Source organism: Danio rerio, chromosome 14 (genome assembly GCF_049306965.1).
Source record: "Danio rerio strain Tuebingen ecotype United States chromosome 14, GRCz12tu, whole genome shotgun sequence".
NCBI lineage: Eukaryota > Metazoa > Chordata > Actinopteri > Cypriniformes > Danionidae > Danio > Danio rerio.
In genome coordinates this window covers 2,262,337-2,280,000 of record NC_133189.1, presented here as the reverse complement: position 1 = coordinate 2,280,000, position 17,664 = coordinate 2,262,337, and the positions used below count along the sequence as shown (strand labels likewise).

Below are 17,664 nucleotides of genomic sequence, written 5' to 3'. Positions count from 1 at the left end.
AGACTCGCTGCTCTCTGTGGAGACGGGCAAAAGCAGGCCGCCAGCGAGACATTCAAAGACACACAGAGAAAAGCAAATCAATAACACACACACACACACACACACACATACACATACACGTGATACAAGTCCAGCTCGCATCTGCACGCAGACGAGGAGGGAAAATTGCAGGAAAATAAAAGCGTCCTCCATCTGCAGACTTTAAAACCATCAGTCTGTGTGTGTGTGTGTGTGTGTGTGTAATTGGGCAGGTTCAGTCATCAAACTCGCACAGCCTCCTTAAAAGTGTCTCAGAAATGCACTCTCACCTTCACGTGCTCCTATAAATGCGATCAGGGAAAGCAATCTACATTTTTTGATATTCTCCACTGAAATGGAGCAGTGATTGCCCGCGCAAAACACACCGACATGTGTGCACCAGGCTGTGTCTATGTGCTCTCTCAGAATCTATGCGTTTCTACACTAGCTTTTGTCTCGGCAGTGTGATACTGATTAAATAAAAAGTACTTTGTTATTTTGGTGGAGCTTTCGATAATGACAATGTTGCTGTATCTGTGTTTTTGTGCTGATTTTGCCTGGTTTAGGCCTGTAACGAACAAATATTTTACTACAACACAAGTAAGTGGAGGTAAGTGGCTGTTTTAATGAGATGCTTGCAGCATTGTTGATTCAAGTGATTCGTTCAAAACAGCTGATTCGCTGAATCGCTGACTGAAATGATTCAATCAAGAGATGAATAATGAAGGAACGAAACACAAGTGTTATTATATCAGACTCTGTTGCTTGTATCAGAGCATAGATATATACACTAGATATCGCATAGGGACCCTGAGCATGCGTCAATAGCGCCGCCATATTGGTACAGTGCTCCCAGGACAAATGTCATTCAACAGCACTAGTCAAGACAGTGTTATTACATGAAGATGTGGGACTTTAGCGCTGTGTACGAGTGTAGTAACGAGCAAACAAAGAAAACAAAGCACAAAGGCAGAACATTTCATAGGTAAGATTAAGTTTTTTTCTGTTTTTGTATGTTCTTTTGTGCTAATCAGGTAACGTTATTGATGATAATACAGTCACTTACTGCATTCACCATACGGCAAAGCAGCTCCAACTCGCACTAAACACTCTGCTTATGCTAGTTTTGTTGAATAAAATCAGCAAACAAGGCAAAATAAGCATGACAACGAGATGCTGCGCTGCCAGAAACTTGTATTATTGTCGGCTAACGTTAGTGAAAGAGTCATTCGGGGGATTCATTCACAAACGAATCGCTCCCTCCGTCAGTATGAGCAGTGAAAGCAGGAGAGGAGCTGTGTTTCAGGACATGATTAGATCAAGATTAACAGGGAGGGTGAATAGTACATTTCTGTACACACAAACACAAGCTTTTGGTCAGGAATGCCCGTGCGATCACTGATCCATCAATGTAGAAAAGTGATGTAAAATTATAATTTTCGTAATTAGAAAAAACAAATTACATACTAACATCCAGGAAAACTCCCGATCACAGATATATGTGTATATGTGTATATCTCAGGCTTTGGATGACCACAGTCCTCCACTGTACCTTGTTCCCGCATTCATTTCAAAGGAGCGCTACCCTGTAGCAAGATGGCGGCGCTATTGACGCATTCCGTCCAATAGACAACAATAGGCCAGGCGACATCTAGTGTATATATCTATGGTATCAGAGCTGCACCGATGTTTTGTCAGCTTGTCATCCTCTGAGAAAACTATTGAAGGTCACCTATCAATCTACAAACATCACCCCCCCTCATTCCCCACCCCCGGGCTGCGGCACATTTGTCCAGCTTTGACCAGTCCGCAGTAATAAAAAGATTAGGGACCACAGCTGTATTGGATCTGCCACTATGCTGACACATAAACATTTGCAGCTCCGCCCTCTTCTCATTTCTCATTTGAATTTAAAGCGACAGTCACCAAAACGACTTAATTTGAGTCAAAGCCTACAAGGGTGAGTTTCAAGCAGATTTAAAACATTGTCTGTGTGGTAATTTGAGCTGAAACTTCCCTACACACACACTCGGGGGACATCAGAGACTTATTTGACATCTTGTGAAAATCGGTCATCTTTAAATGATAGGATAATTCTGACTGTATTTTAACACGCTTCACTAATGTGTCGACTTTAAAAAGGGCAAGTAAGAGCGTCCGGAACCAGCGAGGGCTTCAAAATGGCTTCACACACTTTCTGTGCGAGCGTGTACCGAAAACGGAAAGCGTCTTCAAGTCTCTTCAACTGAGAATGAGCAACAGCAGCATCAGCGATGAAGCAAACACCCACAGAAGATGATGTGCTCCAGGTCCTGTCCAATTACATCAACAATCATCAGCGGGACCTGACTGGAGAGGTCACTGACCCGCGACCTCACCGGCAGCACAGGTCAGAGGTCAGACCTGCCTGTCGGTGGCGTCCTCTCGCTTGGTTGGAGAGAGTGAGATGACCGGAGGAGAAAGAGAGAGAGAGAGAGAGAGAGAGAAAGAGAGAGAGGAGAATAACACAGTCCTGCTCAAGGACAAACACACACACACACACACACACAGACGCTCATGTTTTACGGACAGGATCGGACAGATGGAAGATCTGAAAAGGGCAGCATTCATTTACAGTCAGATATCAGAAAAGGTTATCCTACATCAACTCAGACAGCTGGACACACACACACACACACACACACACACACACACACACACACACACACACACACACACACACACAGCTCAGGTGGTCCTTATGAAAACAGCTGCCAAAGATGACATTTCAAGGTTTCGTTTTCCATATTCAAAACAGAAAACAGTGTGTGTGTGCTTATGCGTGTGTATATGTGTGTGTGAGAGAGAGAGCGCGGCGAACGCATGACAACATCACACTATTGAAGGTCATTTGCTGAAGGGCAAAGCCACACACACACACACACACTCTCACAGCTTGTTAAAGTGGACTGTGCTGTATATGCTATCAGATATAAATATGCAATAACACTATAAAGGCCAGTCATGGAGGACAAAGAGCAGGTGGCAGAAAACACACACACAAACACACACACACACACACACTGACACTTGCTTCTCGCTCATTTCTAATTCATGAGGATGCTTTTTGCATACAGTGACCGAAAATATGACATCCGGGTGAAATGCATGAAACTTTTCTACAACACGGGTCACACTTCATCACTGAATATATGAAACAATATTTTGATGGAGGAAAAAAAAAACAACTACTACTATCTTTTGCATGCATTTGAAGGTTATTTTGCAATGTTTGTTTTGTTTTTTGCAACTATTAAACACATTTATCATCAACATCTATTAGAACAGCAGTGCAAAAATGCTGATTTGCATAATTTAAACACGTTAAAATCATGAGGTAATATTAAGTATTTGATTTTACAATGAATGAGTGGCGTAATGCAATAAAACTAAACAGAAGTACACTCACCGGCCACTTTATTAGGTACACCTGTCCAACTGCTTGTTAATGCAAACTTCTAATCAGCCAATCACATGGCAGCAACTCAAAGCATTTGGGCATGTAGACATGGTCAAGCAGTTCAAAGCGAGCATCAGAATGGGGAAGAAAGGGGATTTAAGTGACTTTGAACGTGGCATGGGTGTTGGTGCCAGACGGCTGCTCTGAGTATTTCAGAAACTGCTGATCTACTGGGATTTTCATGCACAACCATCTCTAGGGTTTACATAATATAGTCTGAATAAGAGGAAATATCCAGTGAGCGGCAGTTCTGTGGGCGCAAATGCCTTGTTGATGCCGGAGGTCAAAGGAGAATGGCCAGACTGGTTCCAGCTGATAGAAAGGCAACAGTAACTCGTTACAACCGAGCTCTGCAGAAGAGCATCTCTGAACACACAACACGTACAACCTTGAGGCGGATGGGCTACAGCAGCAGAAGAGCACACCGGGTGCCGCTCCTGTCAGCTAAGAACAGGAAACTGAGGCTACAATTCACACAGGCTCACCAAAACTGGACAATAGAAGATTGGAGAAACGTTGCTGCTCTGATGAGTCTCCATTTCTGCTGACACATTCGGATGATCGGGTCAGAATTGGGCCTCAACAACATGAAAGCATGGATCCATCCTGCCTTGTATCAGCGGTTCAGGCTGGTGGTATTGGTGTAATGTTGTGGGGGAGATTTTCTTTGGGTCCATTAGTACCAATTGAGCATCAACGCCACAGCCTACCTGAGTATTGCTGCTGACCATGTCCATCCCTTTATGAGCACAGTGTCTCCATCTTCTGATGGCTACTTCCAGCAGGATAACACAGCATGTCATAAAGCCTGAATCATCTCAGACTGGTTTCTTGAACATGACAATGAGTTCACTGTACTCAAATGGCCTCCACAGTCACCAGATCTCAATCCAATAGAGCATCTTTGGGATGTGGTGGAATGGGAGATCGGCATCATGTTCAAATCTGAAGTATCTATATGATGCTATCTTGTCAACAGTGCAAAATCTCTGAGGAATATTTCCAGTACAGTTCTGAAGGCAAAAAGGGGTCCAACCCAGTTCTAGTAAGGTGTACCTAATAAAGTGGCCATTGAGTGTAAAACTAAATGATCAGTGAACGGCAATTCATTAAATAAAATGTAACCAAATTATATTAAAACACAATATTTTCATCAAATGTCAGCAAATAGAGGATTAATGTTAAAAATTATTTATTCACTATTTTAGTAATTATAACTGCATATGAATATTTACAAAATAATCAAGATCGCTGTTTACTTTCACTTTACTACAAGGTTTTTGCATTTTTTTAGTCAATACTTTTGGTTTGCAGACACACACACACACACACACACACACACACACACACACACACACACACACACACACACACACACACACACTTATGTCTGTCATTGTCATCTGATGTTGTGCTCTACACTGAGATGACAGTTATGTCTTCCCATCCCCGTCTTCAGCTCCACACACACACACACATATACACAAAACTGCACAAATGCGCGAGCAGAAAGCGAGGGGTGTGTCTTACCTTTGGAGGCTGTGTTGAGTGAGACAGATAGAGGAGAAAGAGAGACATGTTTAATGTGTGATCATCTCTTTCTGTGTGTATGATGTTTGTGTGAGTGTGTATGTGATGGTGTATGCATGTGCATGATGGTTCGTGTGTCTATGTGTAATGTATGTGTGTGTGTGTGATGTTGTATGTGTGTGTGTAATGGTGTATGTGTAAGTGTGATGTTGAGTGTGTGACTGTGTAATGGTGTGTGTGAGATGGTTGTTATGGTGTGTGTCTGTGTATGAAGATGCATTGTGTGGTGTTGGTCTGCGTGCGTCTGTTTATGTAAGATGGTGTGTATGTGAGTGAGCATGTGTGTGTGATGATGATGCATCTGATGGTGCGTGTGTGTGTGTGATGGTATGAGTATTCGTGACGGTGTATGTGAGTGTGTGTGAGAAGATGATTTTGTGTGTGATGGTTGGTGTGTGTTATATTGCATGTGTGTGTGTGTGAGCAGCTGGACTCACTCTTGGTCTGTGTGGAGAAGGCGAGTGTGAGTTTGGCGAAGAGCTCTTTGTCCTCGTATCGGTCCTCCTTGGCCTTCACCCAGAAGCTGCCTTCAGAGAGATCCTCCGGTGAGATCTGTGAAGAACAAACAGCACAAACTCTTCATCACTCCATTCCTCCATCTTTACATCCACCATTCAATCAATCCCATCCAAGTGTGTATATATCCAGCGGCTTCCTCTCCTTATTCAATCATCCATGGGTTCATTCATTCATCCATTTATAAACATTTCCTTCTACTTTAATTTTGATAAATAATATTTCAGATTGACATTTATTTGACTTTATTCATCTATTGCTTTATGCGTCCATTCCTGCTTTCTTTAATCCATCCATCTATTCATGCATTCATTCAATCATTCACACACTCATCTATTTATCATTCATTCATCCATTCACTAATCCACCTTTTTATCCATTCAACCAACCCATTCATATACAAGCAACAATCATCTATTCATCCTTTCATCCATCCATGCTTCCAATCTACGTATTCATCCATTTGTTTATCTATTTATTAGTTTATCCATCCATCCATGGGTCTATTCATTATTAATTTATCCTGCCATTCTCCCATCCAGCTAACCTTCAATACAACCATCCACCATTCATTCATTCATCCATCCTTACAAATATCCTTCCTTCCATTCATCCTCGAACATTTTCTTTTATTCATCAATCTGCTTGTCTATTCATTCAACCACTATACAACTATTCCGTCCGTTCATTCATTCATTCATTCTACATATTTGTCCTTCTAATTCATCCATCAATCCATGCAGTTTATCATACATTCATCTATTTTATGAATGTTTATATGTTAATTTGTGTCTTTTTCCATTCATTCATTCATTCATTCTCATACAACCATTCATCCATAAATCCTTTTTCTTTTCATTTAATTTTTTAATTCATCCACCCATGACTATTCATCTACTCATGCATTCATTCATGCATTCATTCATTCATTCATTCATTTTCATACAACCATTCATCCATAAATCCTTTTTCTTTCCATTTAATTTTTTAATTCATCCACCCATGACTATTCATCTACTCATTCATTCATTCATTCATTCCTTCATTCATTCATTTTCATACAACCATTCATCCATAAATCCTTTTTCTTTCCATTTAATTTTTTAATTCATCCACCCATGACTATTCATCTACTCCTGCATTCATTCATTCATTCATTCATTCATTCATTCATTCATTTTCATACAACCATTCATCCATAAATCCTTTTTCTTTCCATTTAATTTTTTAATTCATCCACCCATGACAATTCATCTACTCATTCATTCATTCATTCATCCATGTCCATACAACCATTCATCCATAAATCCTTTTTTCTTTCCGTTTAGTTTTTTTTAATTCATCCACCCATGACTATTCATCTACTCATTCCTTCATCTATCCAACCATTCATTCGTAAATCCTTGTTCTTTCCATTTCATTTTTTTAATTCATCCCCCATGACTATTCATTCATTCATTCATTCATGATTATTTATCTACTCATCCATTCATTAATTCTTTCATTCATTCATCTATCCATGTCCATCCAATTCATACATAAATCCTTTCTTTCCATTTCATTTTTTTTAAATCATCCACCCATGGCTATTCATTCATTCATTCATTTAATCATTCATTCATTCATCTATCCAACCATTATACATAAATTCTTTTTCCATTTCATTTTTTTATTCATCCACCCATGACTATTTATCTACTCATCCATTAATTAATTCTTTCATCCATTCATCTATTCATGTCCATCCAACCATTCATACATAAATCCCTTCTTTCCATTTCATTTTTTTATCCATCCACCCATGATCATTCATTCATTCATTCATTCAACCATTCATCCGTAAATCCTTTTTTCTTTCCATTTCATTTTTTATCCATCCACCCATGATAATTCATTCATTCATTCAACCATTCATCTGTAAATCCTTTTTTTCTTTCCATTTCATTTTTTTATCCATCCACCCATGATCATTCATTCATTCATTCATTCATTCATCTAACCATTCATCCGTAAATCCTTTTTTCTCTCCATTTCATTTTTTTAATTCATTCCCCCCATGACTATTCATTTACTCATCCATTCATTAATTCATTCATCTATCCATGTCCATCCAACCATTCATTCAGAAATCCTTTTTCTTTCCATTTCATTTTTTTTTAATTCATCCACCCATGACTATTCATTCATTCATTCATTCATTCATTCATTCATTCATACATTCATCTCGTCATTCTATCCATCTATCCAACCTTTTATATGCCCATCCGTTCATTCATTCATTCATTTATTCAATCAATCCATCTAGTTTATCCTATATTCATATATTTATCCCTTCATTCTTCTATCCATCTATCCAACATTTTATCTGTCCATCTATTCATTCATTCATTAAATCATTCATTCATTTCTCCATGAATGCAAGAGTCACACTGGCAGCAGATCCAATTTATCTGACACACACACACACACACCTATAACACACAAGTTGAAGTCTATATTAAAGCAGTGTGTTGTTTGCACACCACAAACACTCCACGGTTGATCTAATGGAACTTGATGGAGGACCATCTTAGAGTGATTAATCTCGTTAATTCACTAATGCGCCTAAAAACATCCCTCAATCACGGTAAAACACGAGTTGCGCTCAGCCTCGACCGGATTATCGCTTTAACTCAGCCCTGGTGTCTGGACAATACCATTATGTAGCCGCCGCTGATACGATCATACGCTTCAAGTGCGGTTCTCTATCGTTTATGGACGCCGGAACTGACTAATGGAGCGTAGATTGCCATTCGGAGATCAGGGGCTTAATTTTTACCCCCGTTCGAGAAGATGAAACGCCAGCGAACGCTTTCTCACAGTCTCAACGCATAACCTCATTTACACAGAAGAAAAACGCTGCAAGTCTTGGGAGCGAAACGAGTTTAACAGCAGCGAACAGGCTGTCAGGATATCAGCACCGCCTTCAGACAGCCAGCAAAGACAGAATGAGAAATGTAGAACAGGGATTAGAGGAAGACAAGAATATGATAATAGAGACAGAATAAAAGAGGGGGAAACTCATTAAAACGGATCCTGATTTTACACACAAAGGGAAAGAAAGACGACAGTCCCAATGCACGCTGGGATGGACGGACATAAAAAATAAATCTGTAATTCTCTCCTCATCTCGTTCTCCCATTGTTAACGCACTTTGCAAAAAGTCTATCATTCTGTCTTTATAATCCTGCAGCTCGGTTCTCTAACGGAGTTTCTAATATACTTTTTTATATATATATTTATGTACACTACTGTATGAATTACTGGGGTCAGCAAGCTGAGAAGGTAATATTTCTACTCAACAAAGATGCATTAAATTGTTCATTTTTTACTGATTTAAATGATTTCTATATTAAAAAGATGCTGTTTTTGATTTTTTCCCCATCAAAATCAGCACAAATCAGCATATTAAAATCAATCCAAGAAATGCATTAGGGTGGGCCATTTACAGTTGAAATCAGAATTATTAGCCCCGCTGAATTATTATCACCCCTGTTTATTTTTTTCACCAATTTCTGTTTAATGGAGGGAAGATTGTTTCAGCACATTTCTAAGCATAATAGTTTTAAAAACTTATTTCTGATAACAGATTTATTGTATCTTTGCCATGATGACAGTAAATAATATTTTACTTGGTATTTTTCAAGACACTTCTATACAGCTTAAAGTGACATTTAAAGGCTTAACTAGGTTAATAAGGTGAACTAGGCAGGTTAGGGTAATTAGGCAAGTTAATCTATAACGATGGTTTTTTATGCTATCAAAAAAAAAAAATAGCTTAAAGGGGCTAATAATTTTGTCCCAAAAATGTTTTTTAAAAAATTAATAACTGCTTTTATTCTAGCCTAAATAAAACAAATAAGACTTTCTCCAGAAGAAAAAATATTATCAGACATACAGTGAAAATTTCATTACTTTGTTAAAAATAATTTAGGAAATACTTAAAAAAATTAAATAAAATCAAAAGGGGGCTAATCATTTTGAATTCAACTGTATATGGACACACCTTAATAAAATGGGAATGGTTGGTGATATTAACGTCCTGTTTGTGGCACATTAGTATAAGTGAGGGGGCTTGTAAATAACTCATGAAAGAATAAAGTCATGTTTAAAGCCAAGCACACCATTGTTTTTCTAGTGAAATTCCCAACAAGTTTATTAAGGTGTATCCATTTAAATGGCCCACCCTGTATATTAAACTATAATTAAATAGAAACCAGTCATTTATTATATAAATTTCAATATCTATTACTGTTTTACTGCATTTTTAATCACGTACACTCACCGGCCACTTTATTAGGTACAACTTATTAGTACCGGGTTGGACCCCATTTTGCCTTGAGAACTGCCTTAATCCTTTCTGGCAGAGATTTAACAAGCAACTGGAAATATTCCTCAGAGATTTTGTTCCATATTAGCATGATAGCATCACGCATTTGCTGCAGATTTGTCAGCTGCATATGCATGATGCCAATCTCCCGTTCCACCACATCCCAAAGCTGCTCTATTGGATTGAGAGCTGGTGACTGTGGAGGCCATTTGAGTACAGTGAACTCATTGTCATGTTCGAGAAACCAGTCTGAGATGATTGAGCTTTATGACATGGTGTGTTATCCTGCTGGAAGTAGCCATCAGAAGATGGAGACACTGTGCTCATAAAGGGATGGACATGGTCAGCAGCAATACTCAGGTAGGCTGTGGCGTTGATGCTCAAATGGTACTAATGGACCCAAAGTGTGCCAAGAAAATCTCCCCCACACCATTACACCACCACCACCAGCCTGAACCGCTGATACAAGGCAGGATGGATCCATGCTTTCATGTTGTTGGGGCCAAACTCTGACTCGATCATCTGAATGTGCCAGCAGAAATGGAGACTCATCAGAGCAGCAACGTTTCTCCAATCTTCTATGGTCCAGTTTTGGTGAGTCTGTGTGAATTGTAGCCTCAGTTTCCTGTTCTTAGCTGACAGGAGCGGCACCCGGTGTGCTCTTCTGCTGCTGTAGCCCATCCGCCTCAAGGTTGGACGTGTTGTGTGTTCAGAGATGCTCTTCTGCAGAGCTCGGTTGTAACGAGTGCTTATCTGAGTTACTGTTGCCTTTCTATCAGCTGGAACCAGTCTGGCCATTCTCCTCTGACCTCTGGCATCAACAAGGCATTTGCACCCACAGAACTGCCGCTCACTGTATATTTCCTCTTTTTCCTCTCATTCTCTGTAATCCTAGAGATGGTTGTGCATGAAAATCCCAGTAGATCAGCAGTTTCTGAAATACTCAGAGCAGCCCGTCTGTCATCAACAACCATGCCACGCTCAAAGTCACTTAAATCCTCTTTCTTCCCCATTCTGATGCACAGTTTGAACTGCAGCAGATCGTCTTGACCATGTCTACATGCCTAAATGAGTTGCTGCCATGTGATTGGCTGATTAGAAATTTGCAGTGGGACAGTTGCACCTAATAAAGTGTACATTGTCTTGGTGAGCAGAAGAGACTTTCAAAAGCATTTTCCACTAACTCTAAACTTATGAAATGTATTAAAACATATATTTCAATGCTAATTATTTCGGCCAGCAGCCACTGCGTGCAATTAGATTCAAAATCATTAATGCGTGAATGAAAATGCAGTCAAATTTGAGAGGAAAATAATCGAGGCATGTTTTCCACACTCTTTCTGACCTAATGAGAACAAGGAAGAATATTTAATGTGTTCATTTAAATGCACAAACGCAATAACTCACAGCAAGGAAAAGGAATATTATTAAGCAGGAATGAGAGTCTTGCATGACTCACTGAAACGGATGAATCAATGATGGGATTCAATAAGAGAAATGAATTAAATACACCATCCAAAGCTGAAATCACAAGTCCTATTACATCTTTTGCCACTTCCATACTTGTATATAGAGATAATTATATATTTATGTAAAGTAAAATAAAAATTAGATACTGAAAGAGGCTGGGACATGTGATGATACTTTAAATCTTCAGTATTTGCTGCAACAGAACAAGTGAATAGAAAGTTACTGTGCGCCTAAATTATGGAATGCATTACCCACAATTATCAGGAATGCTGTTTCACTGGATTGCTTTAAGAAGCTTCTTAATACACGTCTTTTTAGCAAAGCATTGTGATTTTCACTGTCACTTTTAAGCAATTAACATTTTGCTTATTTATTGTTTTGTTGATTATTGAGGAGTGACTTTTTGGCTTGTTTCTGGATTTTTCTGCAAGCTTGTAATTCTCTGCGTTTTGTATTTCTTGTAGCGCTTTGAGTTTTAAAAAAGTGCATTATAAACAATATGTATTATTATTATTCAATTTAGTAATGTTCAACTCAAAGGTGCAGTATGTAAGTTTGACACCAAGTGGTTGAACTAGTTATTGCACGCCTGGTTCAAAACACACGCAATCGCAGGTTGCCAGATTGACGAAATCAGGAGTGTGCCTGAGACATTTATTGCTATACTACTGAAAGCAAAAATCAAAAATCCTGATTCACGTTTTTGCTAGAATCGTGCCACCCTAATGATAATAAGGATAATATAATAATAATATTATTATTATTGTTATTATTAATAATAATAATAATAATAATAATAATAATAATAATGATGATGATAATGATAATACTAATAATAATAATAATGTATATGATAATATATTAATAATAATAACAACAACAATAATATAATAATAAAAATGTTTATGATAACATATTTTTATTAATATAATAATAATAATAATAATAATAATAATAATAATAATAATAAAAATTAATAATAATAATAATAATAATAATAATAATAATAATAATAATAATAATAATAATAATGCTGATGATGATTATTATGATAATATTAATATAATGATAATGATAATAATAATAATAATAATAATAATAATGTATATGATAATATATTAATAATAATAACAACAACAATAATATAATAATAAAAATGTTTATGATAACATATTTTTATTAATATAATAATAATAATACAAAAAATTAATAATAATAATAATAATAATAATAATAATAATGCTGATGATTATTATTATGATAATATTAATATAATGATAATGATAATAATAATAATAATGTTTATGATAATATATTATTATTATTATTATTAATAATAATAATAGTACTAATAATAATAATAATGTTTATGATAATATATTATTATTATTAATAATAATAATAGTACTAATAATAATAATAATAATGTTTATGATAATATATTTTTATTATTATTAATAATAATAATGATAACAATAATAATAATAATAATATAGCAAAAATAATAAAAATGATAATAATAATAATAATATAGCAATAATAATAATGATAATATTGATAATATAATAATAATAATAATAATAATAATAATATAGCAATAATAATAATGATAATAATAATGATAATATTGATAATATAATAATAATAATAATAATAATAATATAGCAATAATAATAATAATAATAATAATAATAATATAGCAATAATAATAATAATGATAATATTGATAATAATAATAATAATAATAATAATAATAATAATAATAATACATTTTGGTTAAAGGTGACATTCTGGCAACTTAAGTACACGGTACAATAAAAATCGAAGAGCGATAAAACAACAAAAGAAATAAAAATAAAAGCATACACAACGATAGTGCAGATTTTATTAAGTATTAATATTGCATTTTAAATGGCAGAAATTAATTTTTTAAAACCTCAATACTAGCAGAAATATCGAAATTAAATTGTCTTTCTCCTAATCGTGCAGCGCTACGTTCACGCCTGAATCTGCATACAGAATTAGCATTCAGCTTATGTAAGTGCGACACCCTCACCTCCGTTTCCACTATAAATGCGAAACGCAGCAGAAATCAGAGAGGAGCAGATATAGAAGGGTAAAGCGGAGGAGGTTAGGACACGAAGACAAGGTACAACCTCTAATGATACAGCAGCGTCTAATTATCCAGAGAGAGAAAGAGAGAGATAACAAGAGGATGAGAGCGCAGCCCCCCCAAAAAAAAGAAATAAGAAAAAAAATGTTAATTTAAATTACAAAAGAATGCTGTCCTTTCTACCAGCAATTTAATTATCTTTCAGAGACACAGTCAAAAGACACAGGCTTATTAAAAAGCTATTTCACCGCCATCCTCAAAGAGCCCGAACCACTGAGACTCTAAACACTCATGAATTCCACTGAAGCCATTAAAGAGTAGCTTTAGGCTAAAAGGAGACAGGAGCCGGTTTGATGTTTCTGCTCTTGTGGAGGGATGGAGAGAACCACAGATCAGAAGAGGAGAGGAGCCGCTCGCGATCAACGCCTCGCCGTTACCCATAATGCACTGATGCACATGGGATAGATGATGAGACGGGGAGATATGGGATGAGTCCAAACCCAAAATCTGCTTTATCAGGGCTTTCTCGTTGGTTTGCGTATCTCCAGTCTCAGTTGTAAAAGCAACGCATAATAACTTGATGTCTAGTTGATCATTTGGAAAAGTGGCAGAAGGTGGATCTTTCTGTTGAATCATCTGTTGATCTGCATCTCAACCATCACAAATACTGCAGAAGACCTACTGGAACCCAAGATTCTCACAGAAATCAGTCAAGTTTGGTGAAGGAAAAGTCATGGTTTGGGATTACATTCAGTATGGGGAGATCTGCAACATCAACAGCCTGAGGTATCAAGACATTTGTGCTGCCGATTACATTACACACCACAGGAGAGGGACAATTCTAATAAAATAAAATAAAATAAAATAAAATAAAATAAAATAAAATAAAATAAAATAAAATAAAATAAAATAAAATAAAATAAAATAAAATAAAATAAAATAAAATAAAATAAAATAAAAATAAAAATAAAAAAATAAAATTAAATATAATATATAATATAATATAATATAATATAATATAATATAATATAATATAATATAATATAATATAATATAATATATATTAATTGACATTTACCTATTAATATTTTGAAGCAGTTTTTAAACATTTTCTTTGCATTTTGTTTTATACAATGGCCAAATTTACCTATTTTGAGAATTATTCTGCGTGAAAAACAGTTTTCTGAACACAAAGGCTTTGTTCAAATGTGTTTTGTTGTTGTTGTAGGGTAGTGGAGTGAGAAAAATGCAAAGCCTGGAGACATGGTTTTGAAAAGCTGAACTTCTTTTAACTGGAGCAGCGTGTTTTCAGAGCACCGTTTCATGCATGAGACGCTGCAAAAGACAAAGAGATGCCAAAACAACAAAGCCGCGTGTTTTTATGCATTTCAAACACAAAACACAAACCCAAACTGAACTAGACTTCTGAAAACGAAGGTCTGTGTTTCATGCACATTGGCTAGAATGTGTTAAGAAGATAATAAATCAACAACTAATTATTATGCATGAATTACCTGTAATGTATTTCATGCTACTGCTTGTTTCTGCAGATATCATATTTAATGCATCGGTTATGCAATTGTGTTAATAAAATGTAAAGATCCTCTGAAATCCTTGTCTTGCTGGAGTTTTAGTACAGTACTATAGCTTTAACAAATGCAGATTGGGCAAATGGCAATAGTTTTTATAATTTAATTCAATGTAATATTTATGTCTTCCACAGAAATTCTCATAAATTTACAATTTATATTATGTAAATTTTGAATGACGTTTCTATCTATTTTTCCCCCATAAAACTGTGAAGAGTGTGATTAATTTCACACTTCTGCTTATTTCCATAAAAAGCACATCTGCTGCAATGCATTTCTAATGGACTTTTGTTAAAAGCAAAAGGTCAGAAACATGAAAAGAATCATTACCTTGCGAGTAGATAAAAGCTTCAAATAGTATAACGCTCATGCTGAGGAGGTGACTGACTGGGAAATAAAATAATTAAATAATAAAAAAATACAAATGATACAAAATTTTTTTAAATTAAATCTAAAAAACAATATGTATGTATATATATATATATATATATATATATATATATATATATATATATGTTTATATATATATATATGTTTATATATATATATATATATATATATATATATATATATATATATATATATATATATATAAACAAAAGTAAACGAAAAAAAAAGCTAGCAAAAAATAAAATAGAAAATAATACAATAATAAAAAAATAGATAAATAAATAAAAATTATGAAAAATAAAATACTATAGGAAATAAAAATAAATACAAATTATAAAAATAAATGATAAATAAAAAATTAAAATAAAAAACATCTAATAAAAAATAAAAAAATTATATAAATAAAATACAAAAAGATAAAACATAGCTAATAAAAAAATGTAATGAAAAAAAAATAAAAAAAATAAATAAAAATGATTAAAAAATAAAAAATAGCTGATAAAAAAATGTACAAAAAATAAAACTTAAATAAAAAAATTTAAATAAATAATAATAATAACAAATATATAAATAAATAAATAAATAAATACATGAGTTAAAAATAAATGAAACATAATACAAATAAAAACAAACAAATAAATAGCTAATAAATAAATGATATTAAAAATAAAAACAAAAATTGAAAATGATAAATATAAAAGATAAAAACAACTAAAAATAAATAAAAAAATAGTTCATAAAGGATAAATAAAAAATGAAATAAAGAATAAAAAAATACAAATTATAAAAATGTCTAAAAAATAAAATAAAAATAACTAATAAAACAATTAATGAGAATAAAACTAAATATAAAATACAAAATAAATAAAAATTAAAAATGATAAAACATTTAATAAAATAAAAAAACAGCTAATAAAAATTTAACAAAATAATTAAATTTAAAATGCATAAACATAAAATAAAAATGTATAAAAATAAATAAATAATAAAAAAGGAAACCATGTGCTCACACTAGTCACTTCAGGTCAGAAACACACATGCGAAAATGAGTGCTGCATAACAGCAGTGAGGAGATAGTAAACAAAAAAGGATGTAAGGATGTCGCCAGAGTGGCTTTTTGGTTTCTTTTTTTGTCCCTCCCTTCCACTAGCAGCTCCCCATCTGAAAGATTTTTTAGCATAGGGGGTAATGCAGCCATTCAACTTCACGATTTGTAATGTTGCAGTATGCATTTGAATAATAATGGTCGGTTCCTTTACTTGAGAGCTCAGATTTGATGATCAAAATGTGTGTTGTTGACAGAGTTTGAGGTTTACTGTATCATTATTATTCACAACTTAAAGTTTGCTTTGATTGTTCAGCAATTATGCGTGAACATTGCACACGCTGTAACATGTTATTCATCTGTTTTTAATCAGGTTATCTAATAGATATCCTAAAAACTAACAATACTGATACTAACATCTAAAAAAAACCCGGTGTCCTGGTGTGTGGTGTAGATCTGCAGCATACACACCTTGCTCCAGTTGGCCCTCTTCATCTGCACCTCAGGCTTGTAGTCTTTTTTAGGCTGTAGTCCGAAGGGCAGCTGAGGAACAGGTGGAGCCCATCCTCCAAACGGAGGCGGCGGAGGCATCCCGGGACCCCCCATAGGAGGAGGTGGAGGCGGCATACCGGCCATCCCAGGTGGAGGAGGAGGAGGCGGAGGCATGCCTGGACCTCCAGGTAAAGGAGGTGGAGGAGGAGGAAGACCAGGACCACCCGGAAGAGGAGGAGGCGGAGGTGGAGGAGGAAAACCGGCTGCTCCGGGTAAAGGTGGAGGTGGAGGCGGCATTCCAGCTGCTCCGGGTAGAGGAGGAGGAGGAGGTGGAGGAGGGAACCCAGGACCTCCAGGTAGAGGAGGGGGAGGTGGAGGATGAGGCATCGCAGTGTGTCCTGGTAGAGGTGGAGGAGGCGTAGGCAGACTGGCTTCACCTGGACGAGGGGGTGGAGCCACAGGCACGTGCACAGTGATGACCTTCGCTTTGGCTTCTTTCAGATCTTTTGACAGCTTCTCAATCTGGGGAACGGACATAACAGATTTCACAGGAGGAAAACGATCACAAGAAAG

General features: G+C 35.5%; 1 protein-coding gene across 5 annotated transcripts in view; it reads right to left on the bottom strand.

The window, feature by feature from the left end:
* Nucleotides 1–17,664, bottom strand: part of diaph1 (diaphanous related formin 1) — a 173,883-nt gene that overhangs the window by 88,021 nt on the left and 68,198 nt on the right. For 2 of the 5 annotated variants that reach the window (XM_073922445.1, XM_073922447.1), the window contains 3 exons: nt 17,071–17,613; nt 5,545–5,659; nt 4,810–5,056 (listed from right to left, as the gene is read on the bottom strand). In XM_073922445.1, the coding sequence (XP_073778546.1) occupies nt 4,917–5,056; nt 5,545–5,659; nt 17,071–17,613 (798 nt within the window). In that variant the 3' untranslated portion in view covers nt 4,810–4,916. Of the gene's footprint in view, nt 1–4,809; nt 5,057–5,544; nt 5,660–17,070; nt 17,614–17,664 lie in introns of those variants that run through there. The other 3 variants (XM_073922443.1, XM_073922444.1, XM_073922446.1) reach the window with 2 other exon arrangements.